At 40.9% G+C, this 26,803-nt stretch overlaps 2 protein-coding genes across 2 annotated transcripts in view; one reads left to right on the forward strand and one right to left on the reverse strand.

Moving 5' to 3' along the window:
- The window catches only part of Kif18a (kinesin family member 18A), a 58,815-nt gene extending 58,461 nt beyond the window's left edge, over positions 1 to 354 (reverse strand). Inside the window, exon 1 of the mRNA XM_005401755.2 lies at positions 126 to 354. The gene's annotated coding sequence lies outside the window, so the exon portion shown is untranslated. The remainder of the gene's footprint in view (positions 1 to 125) is intronic.
- A 1,775-nt stretch (positions 355 to 2,129) lies between these two features.
- Positions 2,130 to 26,803, forward strand: part of Mettl15 (methyltransferase like 15) — a 150,785-nt gene continuing 126,111 nt past the window's right edge. The window contains exons 1-2 of the mRNA XM_005401758.2: positions 2,130 to 2,280; positions 5,000 to 5,286. Of these exons, the coding sequence (XP_005401815.1) occupies positions 5,017 to 5,286 (270 nt within the window). The 5' untranslated portion in view covers positions 2,130 to 2,280; positions 5,000 to 5,016. The remainder of the gene's footprint in view (positions 2,281 to 4,999; positions 5,287 to 26,803) is intronic.

Genomic DNA, 26,803 nt, shown 5'->3' on the forward strand with positions numbered 1-26,803 from the left:
CGGCCCGGCCTCCAGGCTCCGACAGGGAGGCCGATGCCGGGCGCCGGACCCCCGCTCCCAGCGAGGCCGTCGGCCAGAGGGGGCGTCCGGCCTCAGACCTCCCCGCTCCAGCGCCTCTCACTCACCCGGGGTCCACAGCTCCGCTCCGCGACCACCGCGCTCCAATAGCCGCCTCTCCGCGCGCTCCACACTCCGCGACAGATTCAAACTCAAGCCAGGTTGCTCGCCGCCGCGCCTCATTGGCTACCGTTCCTGTGACGCCACCACGTCGGACGTTGCACCTTCAGCGCGTCGCCGTTAGGCGCCGGGAGGCTCAGTCGCGCTGTGTGTAGAAGCGGCTTGGTGGCCCGTCGCCGTGGCAACGCGAACGCTGTATCCGGAAGCCGGCCCGAGGTGGGCGCGGCTAGCCGCAGGTGCGGGCGGGAAGCCGCCACCTGGAAGTCAGTCCCGCACGGACTAGATCGAAAGGGCTTAGGGTGGGCATGGCTCGCGCCAGAGGCACTAGGAAACATTCACTGAAACTGACCTCATTTGTTATTGGGTGAAGCAATTTTTAAGTCTCAGACTGTAGGTTTTGTTTCAGAATGTGCATTTGGATAAGAGAAAATGAATGCCAGGAAAAGAAAAAGAAACAGCTTTGCTAAGATAACTCATTTTCATTTGTAAGGATATTTTTTATTTTATTGTATGGGTTTTTTAAAAAAACAATTTTTTTAGCTGTGAAGAGAGCCATACAGTGAGGCCTCGTGTGTGCTAGGCAAACCTACTCTGAGCTACATCTCAGCTCCTCTGGATGTTATATAGTATTTGAAATGGATTGGTTTTCTTCATATTACTGTATCTATGCAGCAAATAGTGATAGTAGGTTGTAGGTACACCATAATAAGCAGTAAAGTTAAAAATCCCTATACTCCTGGACCTTATAGTTTAGTAACTCAGTATCACTGTATAAATAGGATACACAAGTGTAGAGAATTATGAATGAAAAAAGCATATGGAAAACCCACAGATTTTGCCTTTATTTGAAGAAAATCAGCACTGTGTAGTAAATAATGCATTATATACATGTATATGTAAGCTGGATAGACCTCCAATAAAGTCACTTATTTCTGGCTGTAGAATATGTATCTTAGCTAACTGAATAGTTGTGTGGTGGTGGATTTAATAATAAAGTTGGGAATCCTTTTTATTATACATATGTCCTCACTAATCAACATTTTACCATTGATCTCTCAGGCTTTTATTAATTACTTTACGTATGTTAATATCTTGATTCTCAAAACAGTTCCTGAGATGTATATGTTGTTACATACATTTTGGTGATAGAAAACTGGTGTTTCAGAAAATCCCTAAGAAAAATATGTGTCTTGAATTGTGCAAACAAGCCCATTTAGAATTTAGCTGTCTCAGAAATACATTGTAGATTAAGTGATCATAACATGATAGCTTCATGTAGTCTGAAAGTATGTATATCTTTCCATTTTCTTATAAAATCGCTTTGATCATTGAGGAATAAGTAAATAGAAGTGTTTTAAATTTTGTCTTACTTTGACATCCATGTTGTGTAGGCTTCATAGTCCTACAGTTATTTCCACACCTAGCCCAAATACTGACTGTACCGTAAATTTCAATTTAGGACTGCACTTGCTGTATAACAGTATCCTGCTTAGAAGTCTGTATCGTTAAGAAATTGCATATTTTATTAAAGCAGAGAAATTTTGACATTATAGTCAGTGCCATTAATGTGCCAGCCGACTTACCTTGTTTGGCAAGACATTAACGAGCTATAACACAGGATAAGACAGTGGTGTATTTTGTAATGAAGTGAAGGGGAAAAAGAATAAAAACTTTCCAAACATTCAGAGCGAAGAGGAAAGGATTTCCAACTTTTTGTTAGAAACTAGAGTACTGTATAAATGCCATAGTATTAGAATTCAAATTCAATGTGTTTTCATAGTAAACCAAAGTACAGAAAATAAAAATTAATTTAAAATAGTCCCAGACATATAAAAAAAAGTGAAAGCGAATTTAACCATGAGAACGGTGAAACACTACCCCTGCCCAAGTCCTTTGCAAAATCCCAGTGTATTTATCGCAGGGACCGTTTGCAGCCTCGGAACCAAAGGCACGCGGGCCTCAGTTGCGGGCGGACGCAGGCCCGGTCTGTCCCTCCGTGCCAGGTTCCCCCGTGTCTGGGACTGACACGAGCGGGAAAGTTCAGGCTCGCCGGCCCCTCAGTGGTGATCTCTGGGCCGAGTCCGAGGCCCACGGACCCTTCAGGTGAGGACGAGGCAGCGGAGGAGGAGCACGCGCCCTGCCCCGCGGGCTCCCGCTCGGAAGCTGGCGCCTGCCTGAGTCTGAGGCTGGGGAAGGGTGGTTCTTCCCTTGCACTTTCTCCGCCTCTGTCTGGCCTCCAAGTGTAAGCATTACATTTGCACACAGGAGCTCCCTGCGGGGGAGACTGCCGAGGAGGCCGCTGTTAGCACCCCGAAGAGCCGGGGCCCGGGGTCCGCTCGGCGCCTGGTTCCTAAGCCGGGCGGGAGCCCGCGCTGCGGGCGAAAGTCGAGTGACTTCCGGGCGAAAGTCAGTGACTTCCGGGCGACACACAGCCCGCCTCGACGCCGGCTTCCCCCGCGCTCAGCCCGCGCCGGGAAAGGCTGATCGCCCTCAGCCTCGCAGAGCGGGGAGGCCGGGCCGCGGCGGGGGCGCCTTCCCTGACCCCCAAGTTCAGGGTGTGAGCAGAGAGGCAGCCCAAGAGGAGGAGGAATCATTTGTAGCCCTTCTCCTTGTTGACCCAAGTTGGAGGCTAGTTCGTTCATAATGAAATCGTTAGGCTTTGCACCTTGAGCAAGACTGAATAAATACATAGAGACTGAAAGCCATAGAAAAGAACGAAAGGCTGATGATAGCGTGTTTTGGGGTGCCTACAGTACTGCTTGTTTTTCCTCATGTAGTTCTGATTCCCGTATTGGAAGCGATGTCTTTTTAAAATGATCAAAATCTAGACTTTGGGTGTCTAACGTGTTAAACTGTCTAAATATTCCAGATTCTATAATATAGGGCTGTTCATTGAATGCCTTCTTTTACGTACACCATAGCGTGCTATCATTTATGAGTGGAACAAGGCCAACCTGTAGGCTGCTGTTTTCTTACCAAAAAAAAAAAAAAAAAAAGAAAGAATCAAATCATGAGATAATACACACGCATTGTCAACATAATTACAGTCATTAAATTACATGAATTTGTAAAATCTGGTGGGTTTTGTTTGTAGTGTGTGGGAGAAGATTACAGGTCCTGGGAATAGGCTGTTGTAGGGCTCTTTATGTGACTTTTGGCAAATTATTTAATATCTCCATTTTCCTCTTTGGTAAAATGGAATAATACCTAGCTACAAAAGAGACGATAAGGGTTGAATGAGTTAGAACACATATTGTGCTAAGAGTAGTAAGTGGTAAATAAATATTAGACACTATTTTGAAAACCATTACTAAGTTAGAGGGTCGTTGGCTTTGCTTTGTGTAAGCTTTCTGGAAAGCCCAAGGCATAATTAACAATTTGTCCAATTTGTCATTGCTTAATATCCAGAAATTTACTTAAAAACTCTCATTTCTAATCTACTTTTATTTTGCCAATTTTTTTCCGTGTCACAATATCACTTAATTCAGTGTATTATATCTTTAGTAAAGTTGGCATCTTATCCTCAAAGTAGTATCTTATTCAAGTTATATTTACATAATATATATACATAATCCATTATTTTAATATGTGTGATTAGCTTTTTATTTTCTGTTGAAAATTAAATGACATTTAACTGGAGTGTGTTTCTTGAAGAATTTTGAGAACATGTGGATTTTGGTAGGATCAGTTAGGTGAAATTTCTTAAAGTGAAGATTGATAACTATGTATTCTGTAGGCCCTAGAACTTACCACCCTGCCAAAAACCTTATTAAGCCCCTACTGTACATCTGATTTTGTGGATACAAAGGTATGGGTCTTAACTCATAATCCATGAGGAAAGAAAAATAATGTTAACTAGGTATTTTGGCTATGTCAAAAACACAGCTTCAAAGCAATTGGATAAAATGCATAATATTTTCAAAAGATCTTCGATTAGTATTCAATAAGTAACTTGTGCCCTCTGCATTTAAAGGAATTACAACTTGCAGAAGAAAATGGAGCCAGTTCAAGAAATGTATCAATTGTTTACTTAATGTTGGGGTACAGGGGACAGACAGAGGTGAGGGTGTTGAGGTAGAGCTCAGAGGTAGAGTTGTGCTAAGGCAGAGTAGGCTCCGGCTTCAATTCCTAGCACCCCCACATCATCTGAGCAAATGAACCAAAAAAGAGGCTATGGAAAGAAAGCCCAGGTGTGCTCTGATGAATGTGTATAAAATTATAAATGATGCAGGCTCTGTTAAGATGATTCCTCAGAGACTAACCCTGATGAACCTGCAAGGTTTGTCCAGGCTAACCATCTTCCTTTCCTGTTGGATTTACATGTCTAGTGTATTTCCAGGAACAATCTTTTGTACAAGTATGAGAATTTTGCATTATGAGGAAAACAAACAAAAGCTAGAAATAAAAGGCCATCTGACTACAATCTAGGATGTTTGTCATCCCTCTAGTCATCCAGATAGTTTTTCAGATAAGTAATTTGAACACATTGAATCCATTCTTTAGAATTAATTAAAAGTTTGAACATATGTATTTCAGAAAAGGATGACCTGATAACCAGTTTTCTTGTCCCTGCTGGTTAAAACAGTAATGATTTTAGAGCTTGTTAGATCACATTAAACATATGTAAGTTATGTTTGTGTACTCAAGTCCTTATTTCATGTAAGGAGGTCAGTCACTTTCACTTGTTCAGATCATGAGTCACAGTGTTTGATGTGTTATTTCATATGAATTCGTTTTCTCCAAAGTATTCTAACACTGTTTTTTTTTTTTTTTTTTTTTAAGAAAAATCCAACAATTATCATGTTTTAAATTTCTTTTCTAGATTTGTTGACCTACAGAATGCTTCGATACCTGTATTTTTGTAGACCATATAAAGAGTGTTTTTCATACTGGTTGGAATCTGGCATACTTAATTTAGGTGTCTGGGAAAAAAAATTACATACTACAGCAGGAAGATGTAATGAAAATAAAGCCCAAGAGCAAGTAGGTCAAACAGGAGCTCAGGAATTACACACACCTCAAAACAGAGATTCTGACACAGTGGCTGAATTGCATATTCCAGTAATGGTGAATGAAGTCATTCGTTGTTTGGCACCACAAAAAGGGCAGGTGAGTATATTTGTTTTTTATTTTTTAACATGTTTAAATTGAGATATAATTTGCTTATTGTAGTAGTCACCATTTTAAAGAATACAATCCAAAGTCGTTGGTGTATTCATGAAGTTTTACAGTCATAACTATTGTATCTAATTCAAGAACCTTGTCCTGTCCCTGCTAGGAAACCTCATACCCATTTGCATTCAGTCCACATTGATTTCATTTCCTCACTCCTGGCAACCCCTCATCTACTTTCTGTCTTTATGGATTTGCCTAGTCCAGACAGTTTATATACACTCATATAATACTCTGGCATTTTGTGTTTGCTCCTTTTCCTCAGCAGTTTTTTCAAGGTTTGCCCATGTTATAGGATATATTTGTACTTGGTTCCTTTTTGCTTTAATGGTGCTGGCGATCAAACCCAGAGCACTGTGCATGCTGGTTAAGTGCTGTGCCAATGAGCCACACCCATAGCCTGACTTCTTTTTTGTGGCTGAATCATTCCATCATATGGACGTGACACAATTTGTTTATTCATTTATTGGTTGATGAGCATTTATGTGTTTGTTTTTTTTTTTTTTGGTTTTTCTCCGGTACCGGGAATCGAACTCACGACTTTGCGCTTGCCAGGCAGGTGCTTTTGCCGCTGAGCTAAATCCCCAGCCCGGATGAGCATTTATGTTGTTTTCACTTTGTAGCTATTATTGCTGTGACTGTTACGAACATTTATACACAAGTTTTTATGTGCACATATGTTTTTAATTCTTTGCTGGATATACCTGATGCCAGTATCATGCCTCTTGTGCTTTAGGGCCATGATGAAGTCTGACAGGGTTACTTGAACAAAAGCAACATGGCAGGAGTGGATCAGACAACCACTGAGTCCCTAACAGAAGGGTAGCACATACAGTGTGGATACACTGGACAAGGGGGCGATTGAGGGACAGTGACAGTGTGGGCTTTTATAACATTCAGAATTTTTTTTCATTGAAAACTTTTGAATAGTTTATTTCTGAAATAAACCAAAGCTGATTGAAATCATGGAGAGTGAAAGTGCTGATAAAGGAGGGCTAATCTGTGCATGATGTTTGTGTGTATGGGGAGAGAACTGGTTCATGAAGTATGGAACCCTTCACCTGCAGGGTAAGCTTGCAGGTGGAGACGTGGGGAAGAAGAGCAGCAGTTCTGCCCAAAAACAGACTGTTGCATGTTCCAGTGGATGTCATTTCTGTTGCATTAAGGTTTTTAGCAGATTGAATGAAGCCCCTGCACTGTGGAGGGTAATGTGCTACCCTCAGAGTCCACCAGCATAAATGTTGCTCTCACTCCAAAATCACCTTCACAAAAATACCTGGAATAATATTTGACCAAATATTTGGGTACTGTGACCTAACCAAGCTGATACATGAAATTAACTATCATACCTATCTGGCTTTCTGTATTGCTGGCAGGATTAAATATGGTCTTTTTCATGAAATGCTTTAAAATCAATTAGGAGGTCACAAAAATGTTAAGTGATGTGATACCCCAAAAAAGGCTAGAAAATTTTTGATAATTAAGTACATTCATACAAGGAATATATATTTAAAGAGTAAATTATCATTAATACTGATAATAGTCTTAGCGTATTGACTTTAGAAATAAAATTCCTTATTGTAAAAGCTATTGCTTTTGCCTCAGTCACATATTTTCATTTTAAAAGTCATATCTTGCTGCTTTTTTTTTCAGTATGTAGGAGTACCTACAGATTAATTGCAAAGAATTATGAGCAAAGATTCTGGAACTGGACTGTTTCAGTCCAATCTGTCTAGGATACGTGCCCATGCATACACACACACACACACACACACACACACACACACACACATACTTTGAAATTTTTTTTCCCCTGAGGCTTCAGGTTGGATCAGGCAGTTTTCATGGACTATGTTCTAAGCTGTATGCATAAGAGACACTGCATGAGCTTGTTGTTCCTGTAAAAATCATCAGTGATACAAAGTGGGTTTTCTTCATAAAATTGTTTACCTCTCCTTAGACAGTGTTTATATAACAAAATAATTGCAGCATTTTCAAGTGGGTTGATGTGTGTAAAGCCTATAGCTCAATGCTGTCACATCTAGGGACTCTAAAATAAATATACACAAAATGTTAACTACATAATTAAATGGGTTAAGACTTTGTGTTGAATACAACTTATTTAAATGAAATCTCTTCATTTTCTTTAAAGATTCATAATGCAAAGATAGCGATGAAAACCTACTTAGGTAGATTTTTAAAGATATATTTAAATATATATGATACATTTTGTGTAGACACCCCCACACACACGTATCACATACAGTGTGCTGGGGCAAGTGATACCAGTGGCTTCAATTTGACTTCTGCAACCTCAAAAACCAAAGAAACAATATCAGTTTACTAAACCTTAGTAGCAAAACCAAATATTTATTTTGTCCTAACCCATGACATATAAAAACAAAGAGAAACCCCACTAATTCTCCTAGTAAATTTGTAACATATCTGTCTTTTTACTAAAACCAAATGTAATAAAATTAGATGATTCCACAACTTGACCTACATTTCACTCCATCCAAATTCCTGATGCAGGTAATGTTGGTTTATTTCGATGTTTCCAATGGTCTGATCTGAGTTGGGTTTTCCAGTAACTTTTAACAGAAAGTTTAATTTTATGAAAGTTATTTCTGAAAACTTTCATGTGAGGTACATGTGGGGACGATGTTATTTTCCCCTCTTTGGCTGTCTGGCAGACAGCTTTATTCACTATTCCCTTAATCTTCAAGTAATAAAGAACTGGTGACAGTCCTTGGATAGGAAAGGTCTGCTTTCCACCCCAAATCCATTATTTGCTTCTCTTCTTCCTGAGCCTTCTCCCCAAAATCATTTCCCTTTGCAGACTATGTGTCATATGCTCACTTGTATCAATCACCCACTTAAGTACAGTTTTCTTTATCACCTTCAGTGGTGAATTTACAGATGAAACTTCGGATCATAAGAGGAACTTGGGAAAATTTCTTGATACAGGTTTAAGTGAAGTCTAGGGCATTTTATAGTTACTTATTTTTTCTTTAATATTTAAAAGGTACTGATTTAAAGAAATATTGGCTTTTGGAATTTCTTATAAATCACAGCTAGTTTACTACTGTGTACTGATTTGAAATGATTTTTATAGATCTATTTACAAATATGTACTAGTTTGAATTATATGGAAAATAAACCCTCTTATCGTCTCCCTTGTGAGCAACAGAAGGAACTATCATTTTCTCCATGCTTAGTTTTTAATCTTACATTCATGCTAACAATTTTTTTTTGTTGTTGTTTTTATTTTTCTTGGTGCTGGGGATTGAACCAAGGGCCTCATGCAAATCAGGCAGATGTTCTACCACTGAGCTACACCTCCAGCCCAATAATTTTCTTCATAAAAACTGTATTATGCTCTGCATAATGGAAATCTGTTCATATCAACAGCAATATTTTACCTGAAAATCTTTGTAATCTTTAATGCAGAGTAAACATCAAAGAGAAAATGCTACAATGATGTTTTCTTTCTTTAAGATGGAAGACCGATAGCCAAGGAGGAGTGTATTTTGCTTAACACCAAATTTTCAAAGAGTAGGAACTCTTCTAAGGGACAAGAGTAACAGCATAGCGAACAGGTAAATTCCCTTAGAATAACCTTTTAGGATTTCAGATGGGATGGTCTCCATCAGGGTGTAGTGTTGTTATTCTCTTATTTCTTAGGATAGAGGTTTCTTTGAGGTGAAATTTATTTCCCATTGCCTTTTTTTTTTTTTTTTTTTGGTTTTTCTCCGGTACCGGGAACCGAACTCACGACCTTGCGCTTGCCAGGCAGGCGCTTTGCCGCTGAGCTAAATCCCCAGCCCCCCATTGCCTTTTATCTTTGAGAATGTTTCTGTCTTAAAACATCAAGTAGCACATTAAATGGCCTTTGTATTAAAATGCCTTCTGGAGTGTGATATTTCCAGTTTCTTGCTGGTAAATGTTTAACACTTGGCTCAGGGAGCGGGGTTTGGATGTGAATTAAAGAAAGAAAAGCCCAAACCTTGATTTTTTGTGTTTGTACATTTCTGTGTTATACACACTCTTCCTGTGACCCACTTTAAACTGCCAACCTACGCTCACTGAATATGGGTTTGGTCTCTGCCTAGTTCCTTACCTGACTTTTATATTAACTGTACACACAGTCTTATACACGTTGTAGCCCTTCACTGTAGCCCTTTTGTGCTCTTGCATTTGCTTTTCCTTGTGACCTATTGATCTGAGAGCAACTTATTTCATATTTTAAAATCCGGGTTTGTAAATTTACTCTTCAAGTGTCTGTGAAAAATTAGCCGCTGTCTTCTGTCTCCTCAGAACCATGTCCTTTTTAAAATTATGGACTGCACCTTTTTCTTTGTTGCCATTAGATTGGAAGCTCATTCAGAGCAGGAGGTTTTCATTCCTGTTTTGTATGTTACTGAGGATTGAACTTGGGGCCTTGTTAGGCAAGCACTGTGCCACTGAGCTATGTCTCAGCTCTCTCATTTATTTTATTTTGGGACAGCGGGGTTGGCTAAAGTTGGCTGATTTCCAACTTGCAATCCTCCTGTCTCAGTGTCCAGGGCAGCTGGGATTATAGGCAAGTGCCTCTGCAACTGGTTCTTTTCTGTATTCCCAGCACCAGTGGGGTTCCTGATTCACAGTGGGAGGGCAATACATGTTCACTTTAATGGTAACTGTATTAGTACTTTGTTAGTGTTGCGTATTGGTTTATTTAGTTGGCTTTCTTGTTACCACATTGCTACAGGAGGGTGGTGCTGTCCTTGAGCTCTGCATTATACAGTGACCTCTTTGTTTTTTTTTTTTTTTTTTTTTTGTCTTTTTGAGACAAAGTCTTGCTATGCAGTTCAGGCTGACCTTGAGCTCACTTTGTAGCCCAGGCTGGCCGCAAACTCCCAACGATCCTCCTGCCTCAGCCTCCCAAGTGCTGGGATTACAGGCGTGTGCCACCATGCCCGGCTACAGTGACCTCTTGCTTCACTTGTTTAATAAATTTAGAGAGAAGTCCTTTTGATTCTTTTAATGAATCTTAAGAATATTTCAAAACGTTGTTGGCTTGAGCTGGGGTGCACATCTGTGGTGGAGCAGGTCATCCTCCAGAAGTCATTAACCCGAGCTCTCAGACGCACAGTGATGGTCAACAGATGGCTTGAGATTAGCAATGTATTAGTTCAGTGAAATATTTTGCAAGAACACTTTGGAAAGAATCAATGTTCTTTTCATGTTACTTTGTAGTTTCCAGAAGTTAATGATTGTTTTATATAAGAGCATTCGAGCAAAATAAATTGTTTTGTTAATTTTACTTTTGTAGGTTTTATATATATTACATATTTTGTCTATGAATACTTCTGAGGAATATCTTTAATATACGTTTAAAAATTCCATTAGTATTGGATTTCATGATTAGCTTCGTGTTTATTATATGTAAAATTTTATTAGTGACATATTTGTTACCTGTTGCTTAGACTGTTACTATCATTTATTAGGAATCTACACTGCCCAGTGATGTGGTGAACATTTTGCATAGTGTTATTAAAATCTTTTGGAGAATAAACAATAGTAAACACAAAACAGTTATGTGACAATTAAATATTGAACTCATATTTGATTATTTAAAAGTATTTTTTATAAGATAGTTTACTTACAAAAATTATAGTTCATCATGCTAAACTAATATGTACTAATTAATTCCATCTTACTCAAAGTAGCAAATTTAAAAATTCTGTTTTGGGGATGTAGAGGTGTGTGGATCTACTGATGAATTTACATGCTTTTTCTAATGAGCGTGTATGTTACTGTTAATTTAAAATGCTTGTTCATGTAATGTTATAAGACACTTAAAAACTGATGCAGAAATAATTTTTTGGTTACCTTTTCAAATTCTATTTGATGTTTATAAAGGAATAAAGAGGCCTTTTAGTTAAATGAGCTACTTAGTCATGCCCCAAGTGGTAATCTCTTTAACAGTGCTTTAATAAAAATACAACTTACAAAGCAATTACACTATCATAGGTAATTTTTAAAATAAAATAAAGTTTGGATCTTACTATTTAATGTAAACAGAAGTGTATGATACAATCCTCAAAAGTCCTTGGCTGATAAAAATCCTAGATATTGGAGAAAATCTGAATGAGCTGGGTGAGGCAGTGACTTCTTTATATGGCACCAAGGGCGTGGCCCAGGAAGGAAAGTACTGATAAGCTGAGCTTCATTAAAACAGAAGATCTCTGCTTCATGAAAGGAATCCTGCCAAGAAAATGAAAAGACAAACCACAGACAGGGACGAAATGTTTGCAGAAGATACAGGACTCTTACCCAAAATACACCAAAAAATTCTCTGAAAACTCAGTAATAAAAAAGCAACACAATGTAAAAAAAAAAGGGCCAAAGACCTTAGCAGGCACTGCATCAGAGAGGATGCACAGAGGGCAAGTAAGCTGTGAAAAGATGTTCCCCACTGGGTGTCCTCCAGACTCACAGACTGAAACAGCACTGAGCTCCTACTGCAAGCTTACAGCTGACAACGCCAAATGCTGGCTGAGGTGTGGAGCAACCGGAACTCTCCCTGCTGGTCAGAGTGTAAAATCATACAGCCACTGTGGACGACAGGAGGGAAGTTTCTCACAGAACTAAATGTACTCGTTATACAATCCAGCAGTCACTCTTGGGTATTTTCTCAGAGGAATTGAAAACATGGCCGCAAAAAGTCATCACAAATTGCTATGTTTATGGCAACTCTGTGTATAATCACCAAAACTTGGAAGAAACCCACATGCTCTTCAGTAAATGATTGAATAAAGTGTGCTACCTCTAGACAGTGGAATATTATTTGGTGCTAAAAAGTGAGCTCTGAAACAATGACGAGTGGGAAACTGAGTGGATATTACTAAGTGGCAGAGGTCAGTCCAAAAAGGGTCCATATTGAAGGTTCTAACCCTATGGCATTCTGAAAAAATAAAAATATGGAGACAGTGAAGAGATCAGAGGTTGCCAGGGCTTCGGGGAGGAAAATCAGCAGAGTACAGGTTCATGAGACTACTTTATATGACAGTCTTGAGTACATATTATACCTTTGTTCAAACCTGTAAAGTGCACATTAGCGTGAGGATGTCTGGGTCGGTTCTTCAGTTTAACAAATGCCCTGCCCTGACTCAGCTGGGGGCTGGTGATGTTGGGGGACACTGCTTTTTACACAATGTATTTATTTATACATGTTTGCAGTACATGTGAAGTAATTATTGTGGGGAGTCTGTACATGGACATGACAGAATAACTTTTTCTGTCTGGAGGCAGAGTGCTTCATAGTGACAGAGAGTTTTAGTTAGTCTCTATACCTTTCAGTTTTCCTGTGAACACAAAATGGCCCTGAAAAATAAAATGCATTAAAAAGAAACCATTGATCCAGATAGCATCAAAAATAAATGTATCTCCATGGTGGTCAAAAAGAGACTCTTCCATGTGGAGAAGTCAAATATATGTACTGAATTTTAAATTTATTAAGACCCATTCTTCTGCTCCAGAAAATAGGACTGAAGAAAGCTGGAGCTCATTCTATATGGGAGTCAGGGAGAGGAAGGAGAAGCAAGTGAGGTGTTCTGTTCCCAGAGCACATTCCTGTGAGTCATCCTGCATACTGGTTGCTCTCTATTTAGGTCAGCATTAGTCCCTGATCAATAGTCTAATCATAGCAACTGCAAGAGGCTGGTCCTTCTACTTCTCTCTTTCCCATTGTTCTTCTAAGGTCCATGTTGTTTTTGTGAAGAGTGGTAGGAAGTGTACCTTGACCTTTTGAGTTCTCATAACATTTTATTTCACTCTTCTTCCACTGCCTTCTCCTCATATAACAAAGTACTGAGCTGTAAGTAACATACTTAAAATGCTACTTTGTAATAAACCAAGTTACAAAGCCTTATGGTGACTCATACTGTCCTGATATATATATATATCAGGACATACATATATATATATAAAATTTTGATGCTAGTGGTTATTCCCTTTTGGTGAGACATATACCATTTACCAGGAGGCACTATGCATTTAAGGATTTTATTTTTCTTGATGAATGTTGTTTTAGAAAGTATGTGCATTTTTATCTATTTTTGATAATCCATTTACTTTTCAATCTTCAATATTTGAGATGTTGTTGTATCATATCGTATACTAATTTAGGTGATTATTTTATCCTTGTCTTATTTATTTGCTCTGTCACATACAGTGTTTTCTTGTATTTATAATTAAATTCTAAGTTAAAGTCTAATCCATTTGGTATTCATTTTTTCTTCTGGAAAGCAAAAAAAATTGTAGATGTTGAATATATTCATAAAGATGAACAATTTTCCACTTGAGGCCAGTTTATGCTGAGAGAGTATTCTTAATAACAACAACATAGACTTCTATAAGATTTTTTTCTGTTGGATGTGATTTTATTGTGTAAAGCACTTTTGGATACTATTTCCTAAGCTTTTCATTGGTATTAATTTCAGTAGTGTTTTGTGCAAAGTGTTGTGTTAAACGTGAAAATAATGATAGAAAGGGTCTCAAGTGCTTCTGTTGTACTGGGGCCATAACAATAATTGAACTTTGTGGAACTCGAATGCTTCCAGCTCCTGTCAGATACAGTTTGGGGTTTTCGTCCACCAGGTAGTTCCTAGCTCTGATGCTCAGCCTGTGAGACCTTCAAGATCTGTACAGGTCCCTTGCTCCCTGGCAGCAGCTAGCATGACCTGGTGTCTAGAGATCCTATCACCAGCCTCCTGTGCCCTTCAGAATACGCCCATCCCTGGTCATGGCATGCTGTGCCATTCCTGCCTGCCCGCCTGCCACAGAAGGGCCCAGGCCATCTCACTGGACAGCTTGCTGTGCTTGACAGAGCTGCGTGCTGGTTCGATCTCCTTTTCACAAGGAAACCTTGCATTTAGAAATTGCTCAAAGGTATGCTATAAACTGACAAGTGCCATTAAGTAACTGAGGGTTAGAAATAAAGACAGAGAAAAGGTGTATAGGGGAGAAAGCTGTAAAGAGGATGGTTTGAAGGAAAAAAGTGTGAACACTTAGAAAGAGAACAAAGTTTTCTGTCTTGTCTATATGATCTGTTTTCTTCAGCACTTACCTACCCTGTCTTTTCTGTAGGGTGTTGGTTTTAGTCTCATTTTGTAGCAGAAATAGTGAAACACCTGCAGCTTGTCCAGTTCCCCCCCATTTTAATTGACCTTCATAATGGTGTATAGATTTTTTATGAGTACGGATTAGTATCACCAAGATAGTTTCTTCTTTGATCATTGTGTGTGAAACCAAGATTTTATGAGTAGAGAGTGTTGATTTTCCTCCAATTTAAGATGACCAAATGGGAGTTCAGGATGTGGCTTGGTGGTAGAGCATGTACTGAACATCTGAGAGACCCTGTGTACAATCCCAAGCACTAAAATTATGTGTGTGTGTGTGTGTATGTGTGTGTGTATTAAAATAACCAAAATAGTAAACACTTTCATAAATGAGCATGACCAGCTTCTCTTACAGGAAGTTTAAATGCAGATTGATTATTTTCAGAAGGGAGAGTAGAGAGTTGAGAAATGTTTTATAATGTTTTCATATTGGTGTATTTATTTCAGCAAGATCATGTTAGTAGTAGAAACCATATAGCTTTTTCTAAAACTTTCCCCAGGGAACTATCAGCTTAAAGACACAATTGATAGCATATGTTGTGGTTTGACTATATCCCCCTAAAGTTCCTGAGCTGAACAGTTAATTCTCAAACTCCTATGTTAATGGTATTTGTAGGTGGGACCTTTGGGAGGTCATTGGGATTAGATGAAATCATAATGATGGCATTAGTGTCTTTATAAGAAGAGGCAGATGGCTAGGTTGTGATGGTGCATGCCTATAATCCCAGCTACTGGGGAAGCTGATGCAGGAGGATTGAATATTTAAGGCCAGTCTGGGCAGTTAAGTGAGATCCTTCCTCAGATAAATAAAGTTAGATAGATATATCCTATCTGTCCTAGACAGATAGGACAGACATGTATGTATAGCTCAGCAGGCAATTTAGGGAGACCCTGTGTCAAAGAAGGAAGGAAGGAAGGGAGGGCAGGAGGGAAGAAGAAGGCAGGCAAGCTGGGTTGTAGCTCAGTGTTCCTGGGCCCAATCTGGTGGGAGAGGAAGCAGGGCCCACCCTAGCGTGCTTGCTGTTCTTCACCATGTGGTGCCCTCTACCTTCTTACAATGCAGAGAAGGTCCTCACCAGATGCGAGAAGACACCAGTACCATGCTCTTGGGACATCCCTGCCTCCAGAACTGTGAGCCAAGTCTACTTCTATCCTTTATAAATGACCTGGTGTCTGGTGTTTTCTTATAGCAACAGAAAAGAGGCCAAGACAGCATATAGAACAAACATTTTATTTCAAGATTTTTTCTATGCAGGCACTAAGAAGTCTTTGAGACATTCTCATCAGGACCAGAACAGTAAGTTCTGCCTAAGGTGATGATGCCATCTGAAAATCAGGAGTGACAAATGACTGGAGTATCAGCTTCTCCATTTCCTGTGTGATCTGTGTGTGGATTGGCACCATTCTTAACCTTTTGTAACTGGATAAAGGAAAACAAGTATACATCCTAAACTTTGGCTCGTTTTTGGTGTATTCTGTGTTGAATTTTTGAACTCAAGTTAGCTGATTTGACACATTTGCTTTTATAATTGCACATGGAAAAAACTTAAACCACAGTATTTCAAGTCTGTGATATCCTTTGCTGTGTGTCTGTGATGAATCTTAATTGGGAGAAGTAAGTAGTTAAGTGAGAAAACAATAAACTCATGTTTAATGTATAGGTTTGCATTTAAATTAAATTACTGCATATCACAGGTACTGCTTTAATAGGTGTAATCATTTTTTCTACCTTTCCCCAACTTGTTATTTTGTCTTGCTTTTAGGAAAAATTTCTTCTCTCTGATCTTTCTAAAGTGTAAGCTTTAGTTACCTGAGAGTACATGCATCTAACTTTTAACCTTTTTTTCTTTTTTTTGTGGTATGGACATTGAATCCAGGGCCTTGGTGCACAACGACATTTCCAGCCCTTTTAAATTTTTATTCTGAGACAGGCTCTCACTGAATCACTAAGTTGCTCAGTCTGTATTTGACCTTGTGATCCTCCTGCCGCAGCTTCCCAGGGTCCTAGTAAATGAAACTTTCCTTGATTTACTTGAGGTAGTAATTTTGAATACTTATTGTTACTCTGTTTTATATAGCAGTGACGCGCCGAGTTAATTTTTCCCTACTTCATTCCCCTCGTAGCTGTGTGTTCCTGAGTGCTTTTTTTGGGGTAGGGGCTGGTGCTCCTTTCACAGTAGGTCCCTACCTAGCAAAGTCATCTTGGTTAAAGCTTCCTGTAGTGCTATGCAAGTTAGGGCTTTGCTTGCTAAAGAAGTAACATATTAAGTTAGAAAACCCGGAATATCCATGCCTTAGATGGCTGCATGTCTGGAGCCCTACTTTGGCCTTATTTTGCATAGTGACTTTCTGGTGCTTTCCTGGCTGTGGTTCTGAGCTTTCACCTCCCGTTCCCCATGCTTCCTGTCCACTTAGTTGGTTTTTTTTTTCCTTCTCCTTAGCATCTGTGACTGACATGCTACCCTTCTCATTCTCTTTTGCTTCTTACATCTGTCCTGCCTCCTCTGTTCCCTTCCTACCCTCTTCCTTCACTGCACACTGGCGTGGACGCTCAGCCTGTGTCCGTTGCTTGCTGCCGATTTCTCACTGTGGAGGACAGTGTGACTTGGAGAGGGTGCACTGAAAATACGCATGGAAAGCGTTGCTGAGTGCAGGAATGAAAGGTACCATGGAAAGAGACACGGAGGAGGTGGTGAGCTGTGCAGTCGCGTGTCAGTGTGAAAATGCAGTGTTTTCCCCATTCCTCACTGTTTGTATGGAGCCTTATTATGCGCAGCACTCTTCGTGGTCAAGGCACAGTGTGAAGCAAAATGATGCTGTGATTTTAGCTCCTAAGGGCTTACAGTTTAGCGGGAGAGAGGAACGCGTACCATGCAGGCGTCTGGGCGAACGTGAAAGAGTGGGCTTCTCTGAGGCCTCACAGGAGGAGGTGCCCACTGAGCTGAGGGTGTGGAGGATGAAGTAGATTAGAGGAGACCTGAGGACTCTCCCAGAGAATAGGGAGCCAGGCGAAGGCTCTTCGCTGGGAGGGGTCCTGGCTGCAGCGAAGGACAGTGAGACAGCCGCTGGTACTGAGAACAGGGCAGGTGGGTGTGGAAGATGCGGCTGGTGTGCCAGAGGTTGTGAGAGTCCCCTGTTAAAATGATACGGCAGTTCTGTCTGTTACTGCGAATGGATTGGTGCAAACCTATCATGAGGCTGTTGTCCTGATGCAGATAAGCAAGGCAGTAGTTTTGGATAGGACTGGATGGATTGGAGAAGGATTAAGGAAGTGGAAAGCAGAGGACACAGCTGATGTGTATGGACACTTCTAAAACACTTTTGATGTGAATTTAGACCTTATCTTAGTTTGGGCTGCTGTAGCAGCTACCATTGGTGGGTCACTTACGCAACACACAGTTGTTCCCCGGGCCTGGGTGGAGTCTTGCTGGATCTCAGCATGGACAAAGGGGAAGCAGAGAGGCCCCCCCTCCTATGCGTGGCATCAGGGAGTAGAGCTTACATATCTGCATGTGGGAGCGCACAAGCATTTCATTCAATAAATGTCAGTAATCAAAATACCCAACACCGGGTCTTTCATAAAGGATAGAAGTCCATGGGGCTCACAGTTCCAGAGACCATAAAGTCCCACGCTCATGGAGCTGGCATCTTCTGGGCTGTCCTGAGGACCAAGCTCCATGTTTGTATCCTACACTGCATCAAGCAGAAAGGAATATGCTCATAGAGGAATAAAACCTTCTATGCTGTTTATGTCTGTAGCTGTATCAAGGTGGATTACTTTGAGATCAAAATGAAGGAGACAATTCTAACTGGAAGAGAGTCCTAACTGGAGTCTCCTAGAGGAGATAAAGGCTAAAGAGTTAGAAGTAATGAGTATTCCACGTGCGTAGGGCAAAAAGGCAGGAGAAAGCAGTGTTTGCTCAAGAAAGCGGAAGTGGAGAACATGAAGGACTGCGCAAGATACGCTGACTGGGAGACTTCTCCAGTGCAGTCCGGGAGCTGTGCTGCTTTCCCTTGGGTTGGGCCTGGAGTCGCTCGAGTTGAAGCTGCTTTGGGAATTGAAATAGGCAGGAGGGCGACTGAGTGTGAAGCAATGGGACAAGCATCTGAAATGGCCGCTGCAGAAGTGAAAGACTAGAAGTAGGAACCAAGGGTTTATGTTGAACGCACCATGCAGGCGATGCTTAAATCACTGAGGGTGGATATGTTGTTGAGGCAGAAAGAAAAATAAACCTTGGATAGCGTTAGTGTTGAATATCAAGCTGGTTAAGAATTTCTAAGGCAGAAAAGACAGGTTAAGAGAAATTGCTAGTGATATGAGGTAAGTTGGAAGATGAACGGCTTCCTTGTCTAATCTTCACTACTTTAGAACCACTGGCCAAAGACTTGAAGGGAAACTTCTTTTCTGGCCCTGTGAGTAGCTCAAACAGAAGGTTAAAATTATTCATAATACCTTTGGCATTTGCATTGTTTCTGAAATGTTTAGGATTAACTTTTGTCTTGCTATTGTTAATATTTCTTGAAATTTCAAAGCACTCACTGTTGGCCCAATGATTGCATTATTGTATTACTCCTAGAAACCTAAATCTGTAAAGAGACTTTTCTTTTACCGAAAGTTTTCATCGCTACTACTTTATGTACAATAAGTATTACTACACAGATCCAACTAATACTTTCATCACTCCCAAATCTGACAGATTTATTTATGTAAAAGCATACCATAGAAATTGCTCAGACAGTCCAAAATATGCCAACTTGTTAAATAACAGGTTACCATCTCTGGTCCATTATTGGAATTTTGCTCTATTTTCTTTTAAGAGTTTATAGCTTCATTGCCCTGGGCTAATATTCAACTTACTAGTTGACTTTTCACCTTTCAGGTGCTGGCCTGTGTTCTGTTTTTTAAGTGACAAAGAAGACCCATTTGTATTGTGATTGTGATTTCTTAATTGTATCTTTTCTTTCATACCTGATGAATTATAATACTCGTACTTAACAGGGAAGAGGGGAGGGCCTTGTATGTGAGTTTCCGTTGAATGCCCCGGTGTACATTTTCTTGTGGCATCTCTTCTAACCGAGGCAGGAAGATTGTTTTCATATTTTCATGGTAATGGGGGAATGATGCTGTATAGACTGGGCAAAAATAAGAGTAGAAAACCAGGACGAACCGCTTGATCTCTGGACAGATGTGTGTTGCTGTTTGTGAGGTGTTGCTGAGATCTGTTCCTCTAGGAGTCACGTGTTGGGAGCTTTTCACTGCCTCGGACCATCCCAGAGTCGCTCTACATGGAAGTATTCCTTGAGCAGACTATGTGGTAAAGTTTCTGGCTACCATTTTAATTATCAGTAGTCATAAATCCTACACTACTTGTTTTCAGGAATTGTAGATGGATGAATGTGTGCTCACACCCCTTTCCTTCCTTTATGTTCAGGGAAAGCTTGACAGTCATTGACTCACTCTGTTACTGAAGTCGTCTGTCTGCTGGAGCTTAGTAGTAGAACAATTAGATCAAGACACATGGTGCTTTTTCCTTATGGTAATGAGGAATCTCTGAAATGTTTTAAGATAGGGAGAGCTGGTTGAATTTCCATTTTTTATAGGGTACTTGGATGTATTTATAGGTGAGGAATCTACCGTTCTCTGTTAAAGATATAAATATTTGAACCCTAATAGCAGTAATTAGTGTGTAGAGGGAAGCAATTAAAGAATGAGTAGTTAAGATGAATTAGATGAGGAAGGGAAAAGCCTAAGATACCTCTGTGTGTGTGTGTGTGTGTGTAAGCTGAGAATGCTACCACATGATTCAGAGAAGAATGGAGGCAGGTCGGGTTTGGCAGATGATAGTAAATTGCAGCTCGTGCTTGTGTATTTGCAGTACTTAGTGGGCATGTAGGTTTTCCTGTCTAGAAGCCAGTTTCCTGGAATATTCTGAAGCATGGAAGCGATAGACCAGAGTGGCAATAATAATTTAAGGCGTCACTAGCAAGGCTAAGAATGAGAGAATGAGGTCAATTAAAAATTTATGAAAAAATGTACAGCAAGGGTGGGAGCTTTAAGGAAATTGACATATTCTGAGTTTAATGGCAGAGGATGAGGAAGGCAAGCAAGAAAGGTGAGCAGGAGGGTGAGAAGGTATCTGGAAAGCCAAGAGACTGGTAGCGCAGACGCCAAGGGAATGCAGGTGTGAAACACAGGGTTACGAGTGTGGTGTGTGCACCAGAACTCCAGAGGCGGAGTGGAGGGAGACCGTAGGGCGCCCAGGAGCAGTGGTTTGGTGGGAATCAGGTCTTTCATGGAGGGTACAGGAGGACAAAGGAAATGTGAATGTACCTGCAAACACTGAGATGAGAGCGGGAGGAGAGAAATGGGTGTAGCAAGTCAAAGAGGGCTTCACATACTGTGTACAAACATGTGCTTGTAGGAAGTAGACATTCAGTTTTGTGAGCACGCAGACGCGGGAGTGGAAGCACGGCGCGGGAATGGCTAGTAAAGGCCGCAGAGTCTGACTCATGGGCACAGGAGCAGCACACTGGCCTTGAGTAGAAGGAGTCACTTCCTCCTCCGGGACTCGAGGTGATAATGGTCTGAGTGCAGACGGTTTTGTAGATGATGGGTCAGAAGAATTGGGAGGGGTCCAGTTGCAGAGCTGTCGTTTCCATGATGAGGGGAAAGACAGTGTTTTGGTAAATCACCGAGGCTGAGGAAGGTACTAATGGAGGAGGGGTTGTGGGAGGTAGAATAATCACTTTCTGTGGGATTTACTTGACTAGTATTTGGCTGTTCAGTTAGAGAACCGGTCTGTGCATTTATTATATGACAGTGGTTTTCCATGGGCAAGAAACAGCTTGGGCTTTAATCTGATGTTAGTGCTTGGCTGGTGGCTGACGGGCAGTGAATAGTTGTGGTGCTCCTGCTGGGCTGTGGACTGGCTGGAGAGGGAAGAGTCTCCAAAGGCTCCGGCTGACAATGGGAGTGAGGCCTGAGGAAGTCTGCTCAGTGAGTTGGAGGCTGCGGTAGGGAGGTGGACAGCAGGACAGAGGACCGAGGACAGGTGGACAGAGCACCGCTCTGCAGGCAGCCCTGACTTCCTGTGCCTGCCGCAAGACCCTATTCATGCTGGGTGAGGTGGCCAGTGAACCAGCTGCCCTCTGCCACAGTGCGTTTTCTTTCATCTCGGACTCCATCCTTTTCTTTTCGGGGCAGCCACGTCTCCGTGGATATAATCGGACGGGACAGAGGTTTTCTAGATACAAGGTGAAGACCAGGTTGAACATTTCCTGAAAATGACGATGTTTCCCACATAAAGCCAGGAACGCAGCAAAGGGTTGCTTTAAGGACATTTAGGCTTGTAGGACGCCTAGGTCGTGCTGTGTGGAGTGCCCAGTGGGCTGGTGGCTGTGGTGTCTCAGAGGGAGCATGAGGCAGGACTGGTATCACGCAGACCCGCTGTGCGAGGTGACCCTAGTATTGTGCCAGCCACACATGATTTTATCCGGGGGGTGCTGGGCCACTTAGGGTCCCTGGATTTCATGTTTGTAAACCACTGTCTGGAAGCATTTTCATTACTTAGTTTAATTAATTCATAATCCTTTCGTGGCCCCAAACCTTGTTTAATAGCTGTTGATTCAGACACTGAAGAGCAGCTGACTAAAAACAGACACTAGGTATTTATGCTGCAAGAACCAAATCACACAGTTCTGCAGTCATCACACGAGATAACTTCTGCGTCACCTCTCTTCACTTTCATTTTGCCCAGAGAAAACAAAACCAGTTGTACCTTCAGCCATGAGTGTTTTTCCTCATGGGCTTTAAATAATTTTCTATGTAACATGTGCAACTGAAATTAAATTCTATAAAAGTTGCAGTTAACTTTATTTGGATATTAAAAGAGAAGAAAAAAAAATGCAGGCCATCTGGAACATTGTCATTGACTAAGCAAAGCAAAGTCCGTTATCTCTGTGCTTGATTTTCATCTGCAAAATGGGGGTGACAATAGTCCCTATCTCACTGGTGTATGTGAGGCTTACTCAGTGCCTGAGGGTGTTGTGGTTGGAATAGGGCTTGACACACTGTATGTGCTCCATAAATTATGTATTTACTGATCTTATGATTGATTCATGGAGAATGAAGCAGACCACAAGTAGTATGGTTGGAGGTGGCAAGCAGCGACAGAAAATCAGAACCTAAACGGTGTGCACCTTCAAGGACTCGGGCAGCTGTGGTTAAAGAAATGTCTCAGAATTAAAGTGTCAGCGTGGAGTGCTTGCACTGATGAGAGGTGAGGGTCAGGGATGTGAAATGGACATATTGCTGGAGATTCGTGTTTATAAACAGCACAGCTGTGATTGCAACATCTGTCCATGCAGATTGACGAAACTGTGTTGTACTCACCACCTAAATATGACAAGTGACATGCCTAAATGTGACTTGATTTTCTGAAATGGAGAGATATTCTTGGTACAGTGCTTTTCAGTTTATTCAAGTCACTTTCCTAGAAAATCCAGTCTGTATTAAATCTTCCTAAAAAGGACTGTGTGTAAACACAAACACTGCATGTTCTCATCCATAAGTGGAGGCTACGAAGAGTGGATTTTGTAGGGTAGGGTAGTGATTGCCAGAGTTTAGGAGGGAAAGGAGATGGGGGTTAGAGAAGGGTGAGGCAGGGGGTGCCAAAATACAGTGAGGTGTGAAGAGTAACTCCTGGCATTCTGCAGTGCAGCAGGGTAACTGTAGTCTTCAAGAATGTATTATGCATTTTACAGAGGAGCTAGAAGGAAGGAGTTCAGAGGTTCCCACCATGAAGAAACGATGACTGTTTAAGGCAGAATACTCATTTTCCTGATTTGATCATGACCTGTTGTATACATGTATCAAATTATCACACTGTACCACATAAGTATATGCAACCATTACAGGTAAACTTTTTGGAAAAAACCATTACATGATGTGAAAAATTAAGTTTTGTTTCATTGCTTTTGCTCCCCTGCACCCTCATAAACATAGATCGTAAGTACTGCAGAGCGTGGGTCGTTGTGTTTTGTGGCACTGCTGTGACTGCACTGCACGACTTCCCACACCCTGTGCACACCTGTTCCCGCCGATGCCATCGGGCTCTCATTTCAGCCCCAGCACATGCGCAGGTGCTCACATGAAGCATCACTGCTAGGAGGCAGAAGACATGGCCCTGTGTGGATGAGCCCTTGGAGGAGCTTCCACCATGCCTAGTGACCGGGTGCGCGAGGAGAGTCACCCCACAGCAGCGTTTCCGGGAGAGTCCTGGTATAAAACCGCTGTGGTGCCAGGTGGCAGAGTTTCCTTCCCATCTCCACCTCCCTCCCGCAGTGTCCCCTCCCTGAGCCACCCCCACTCTCGGCATCCCTGGGTGCCCGGTCATGTTGCCATCTGGTTGCCCAAGTGCGAATCGATTTGTTGGAGCATAACTTTAGCATAATTTTAAAAACTAAATTAGTATTACCTTTCTTTATACTGCCCTTTTAAATATTCTTTTTCCATCTGAAGACAGGTACAGATGCTATATAAATGTGTATTTCTCTTTTTCTTGCCGTGAATAAATGTTTGCTTGTAAACATAGCCACATGCATAAAATGCATGCAGTCTGTGAAGGTGATTATGACAGTCTCATCTTTTATCCGAACTGATAAACTTTGAATAGAATGATTTTTGGCTAATTACGACAGTTTTTGTTTTGGAAGAATCATCTCATCTGCAGCAGTTTACCCCTGTGATCCTAGCCAATCAGAGGTGTTGCTTTCAAAGGATGAATGTTATAAAGTCTAGCCAATTTAGGCTATTTAGATATTATGCTTTATTTTAAAACAGGTGACTTCTGTTATGTGAAACAATATTTTTGACTTTAAATAAAAATTTAGGATGATGGAAAACATGGTTACGTAGTCAAGGAACTAAATGAGATTTTTAGCTTAATTTGGGGAAACCATAATGAAGAGTCGAAGTCATTCCTGAAATATGCAGGTCTTGTGAGATACATCCCTAGCTGTACTGTTTTTCCTGGGAGAAATTCCTTGCTGTGGAAGTGTCTGCGAAGAGTATTAATTGTTTTCTTCCTGCGTCTGCCTGCGGGGAGCCCGGAGCTGTGAAAGTGAAGCCTCTTTTCTGCCCTGTAAAGGTCACGGCAGCACACGTGGTCTTGAGCTGGAGCCCTGAGCCGGCCACGCTCCTGACTTCGTGCAGCTCTGCAGTGATGTCACAGTCACACACGTGGGCGGCATGGCTCATGAAGTCACTTTCCTTCTGTATTAAAATGTGTGTCACTTTTGTGGGAGAAAAATTAGTGAGTTCCTAAAATGTAATTTATTAATATATCACTTAGTTTATGTTATAGGCTGGTCGAAAATAATTTGTTGTCTCTCTGTTATTCTCATAATCTCAAAAATAAATCATTGCCTTGCAGCTACCTTTACCCCCTGTCCCATGCTGGCAGCCAAACATGGGGCCTTATGCGGGCCAGGCAAAGGCTGTGCTCTGAGCTCAGTCCCAGCTGGTTCAGCTGCTCTTAAATTTGCCCTGCAGGAGGCTCCCTCGTGAGATCTTCATAAACCATGATTCAGTTTGTGGGTACCCTTTAAATAAGTTTTCCAGTGATCTCTACGTTGGAAATTCACTCTTGTGTGGAATGTGGTAGCTTAAAGAATTATTTCTTCATCCTTGATAGTATAGTGGTTTGTTACTTTCTTTGGTTATTTTTACCACCATGAACAGGCTTCTGCAAAGGTATGTGAGAATCACATTTCAAGAAGTTCTGTTTCTCCACTGTATTATATTATAAAGTGGGGATGTTTAATTTGAAATCAGAATAGTGAATTAATACTTAAGAGTTTAGTATTGAGTGGATGCATTTTTTTGATTTTCAGTGTTTCTCTTCTATAGTTATGTCCACAGACTTACTAGACTAATCATGCATGAAAAATTTAACAATAGTTTCTATGTCTTACAAATAATGTTTTAATTGGTGATATTAAAAAAAAAAACTTACAAGGAACAAAATCCTAACAGGATATTGCTTGAGAGTAATCTAAGAGAAACTGGGCATGATGGCACGTATATACACATCTGTAATCCTGGCTGCTTGGGAGGCTGAGAGAGGAGGATTGCAAGTTCAAGACCAGCCTGGGCAGCTTAGAGAAATCTTGTCTCATTTGGTAGATAGGTAGATAGATAGATAGATGGATAGATGGATGGATGGATGGATGGATGGATGGATAGATAGATAAATAGATGGATGGATATTTAGATAGATGGACAGATAAGACAGATAGACAGACAGGTAGAAAAGGTAGTTAGGGAAATGTTCCTGTACCCAAAGAACAGGAAAAAAAATCCTGATAAGGGAACAGCATGTGACATTGCCTTGTCATGGGAAAAAGAAGGGCAGTACTTTGGGGTTCTTTTTGGATTTTTTTTTTGGTAGGGTGCTTTGAAAATTTGAAAACCTGTGATGAAGTGTGCACCACACAGAATAAATGGAAAGGTATCAGAAAATGCTAGGCCTGAGGCCATTTTGTGAATTTTAGTCTGTATTTTAAAAGCCATGAGAACTCACTGAGGAGTCTTGAGCAAAAGATGCGGTATAACTAGATTAGATAAGTGTTTGTAAGGAACATTCAGACTGCCTTGTGAGAATAGTTGAGAGTTGGTAGCCTGGGAATAGGTTGCACAAAAGTAAATAAATCAAAGAGATGAGTTAAGAAGCAATTGTGTTTATTGAAAAATGGGTTTGGGATAAAGTAGTAGTGTTTTAAATGGAGTGGTGGGTTCCTGTGAAAGATGGTGGATGTGAAATAAACAGAATGTGGGGAGAAGTTAGATGGGGCATGAAGAGGTCCTTACTTAAGTGTCTTGGTCTCATCCTTGGGTGGATGGGGACATTTTTTTTTTTTTTTTTCTGAAGATCTCATATTGTGTTTAGGATAATTTTTTTAGATGCTTTTCAGATCTCCAAAGTGGAGTTTCAGGAGCACAGTTCAGGACCTCAGAGGAGAGGTTTGTGCTTAAGACAAAAATTTTCCAGATTTAATGCTTATTAAGCTATAACCTGTGTATGAACCATTTTGACTTGAGTTTGGTGCATGGTGATAGACCTGGGTCTATTTTTAGTCTTTGGCAGGTAGCAAGGCAATTTTTCCAGCACCATTTATTAAAGAGGCTATCTTTCTTCCAGTGGGTTTGTTTGGCCCCTTTAAAAGATTAGGTGGCTGAGTGTGTTTTTGGTTGTGTCTGTTTCTTCTAGTCTGTTCCATTGATCCTCAGG

The sequence above is a fragment of the Chinchilla lanigera genome, unplaced genomic scaffold (assembly GCF_000276665.1).
Source record: "Chinchilla lanigera isolate Chin_1 unplaced genomic scaffold, ChiLan1.0 scaffold00075, whole genome shotgun sequence".
NCBI lineage: Eukaryota > Metazoa > Chordata > Mammalia > Rodentia > Chinchillidae > Chinchilla > Chinchilla lanigera.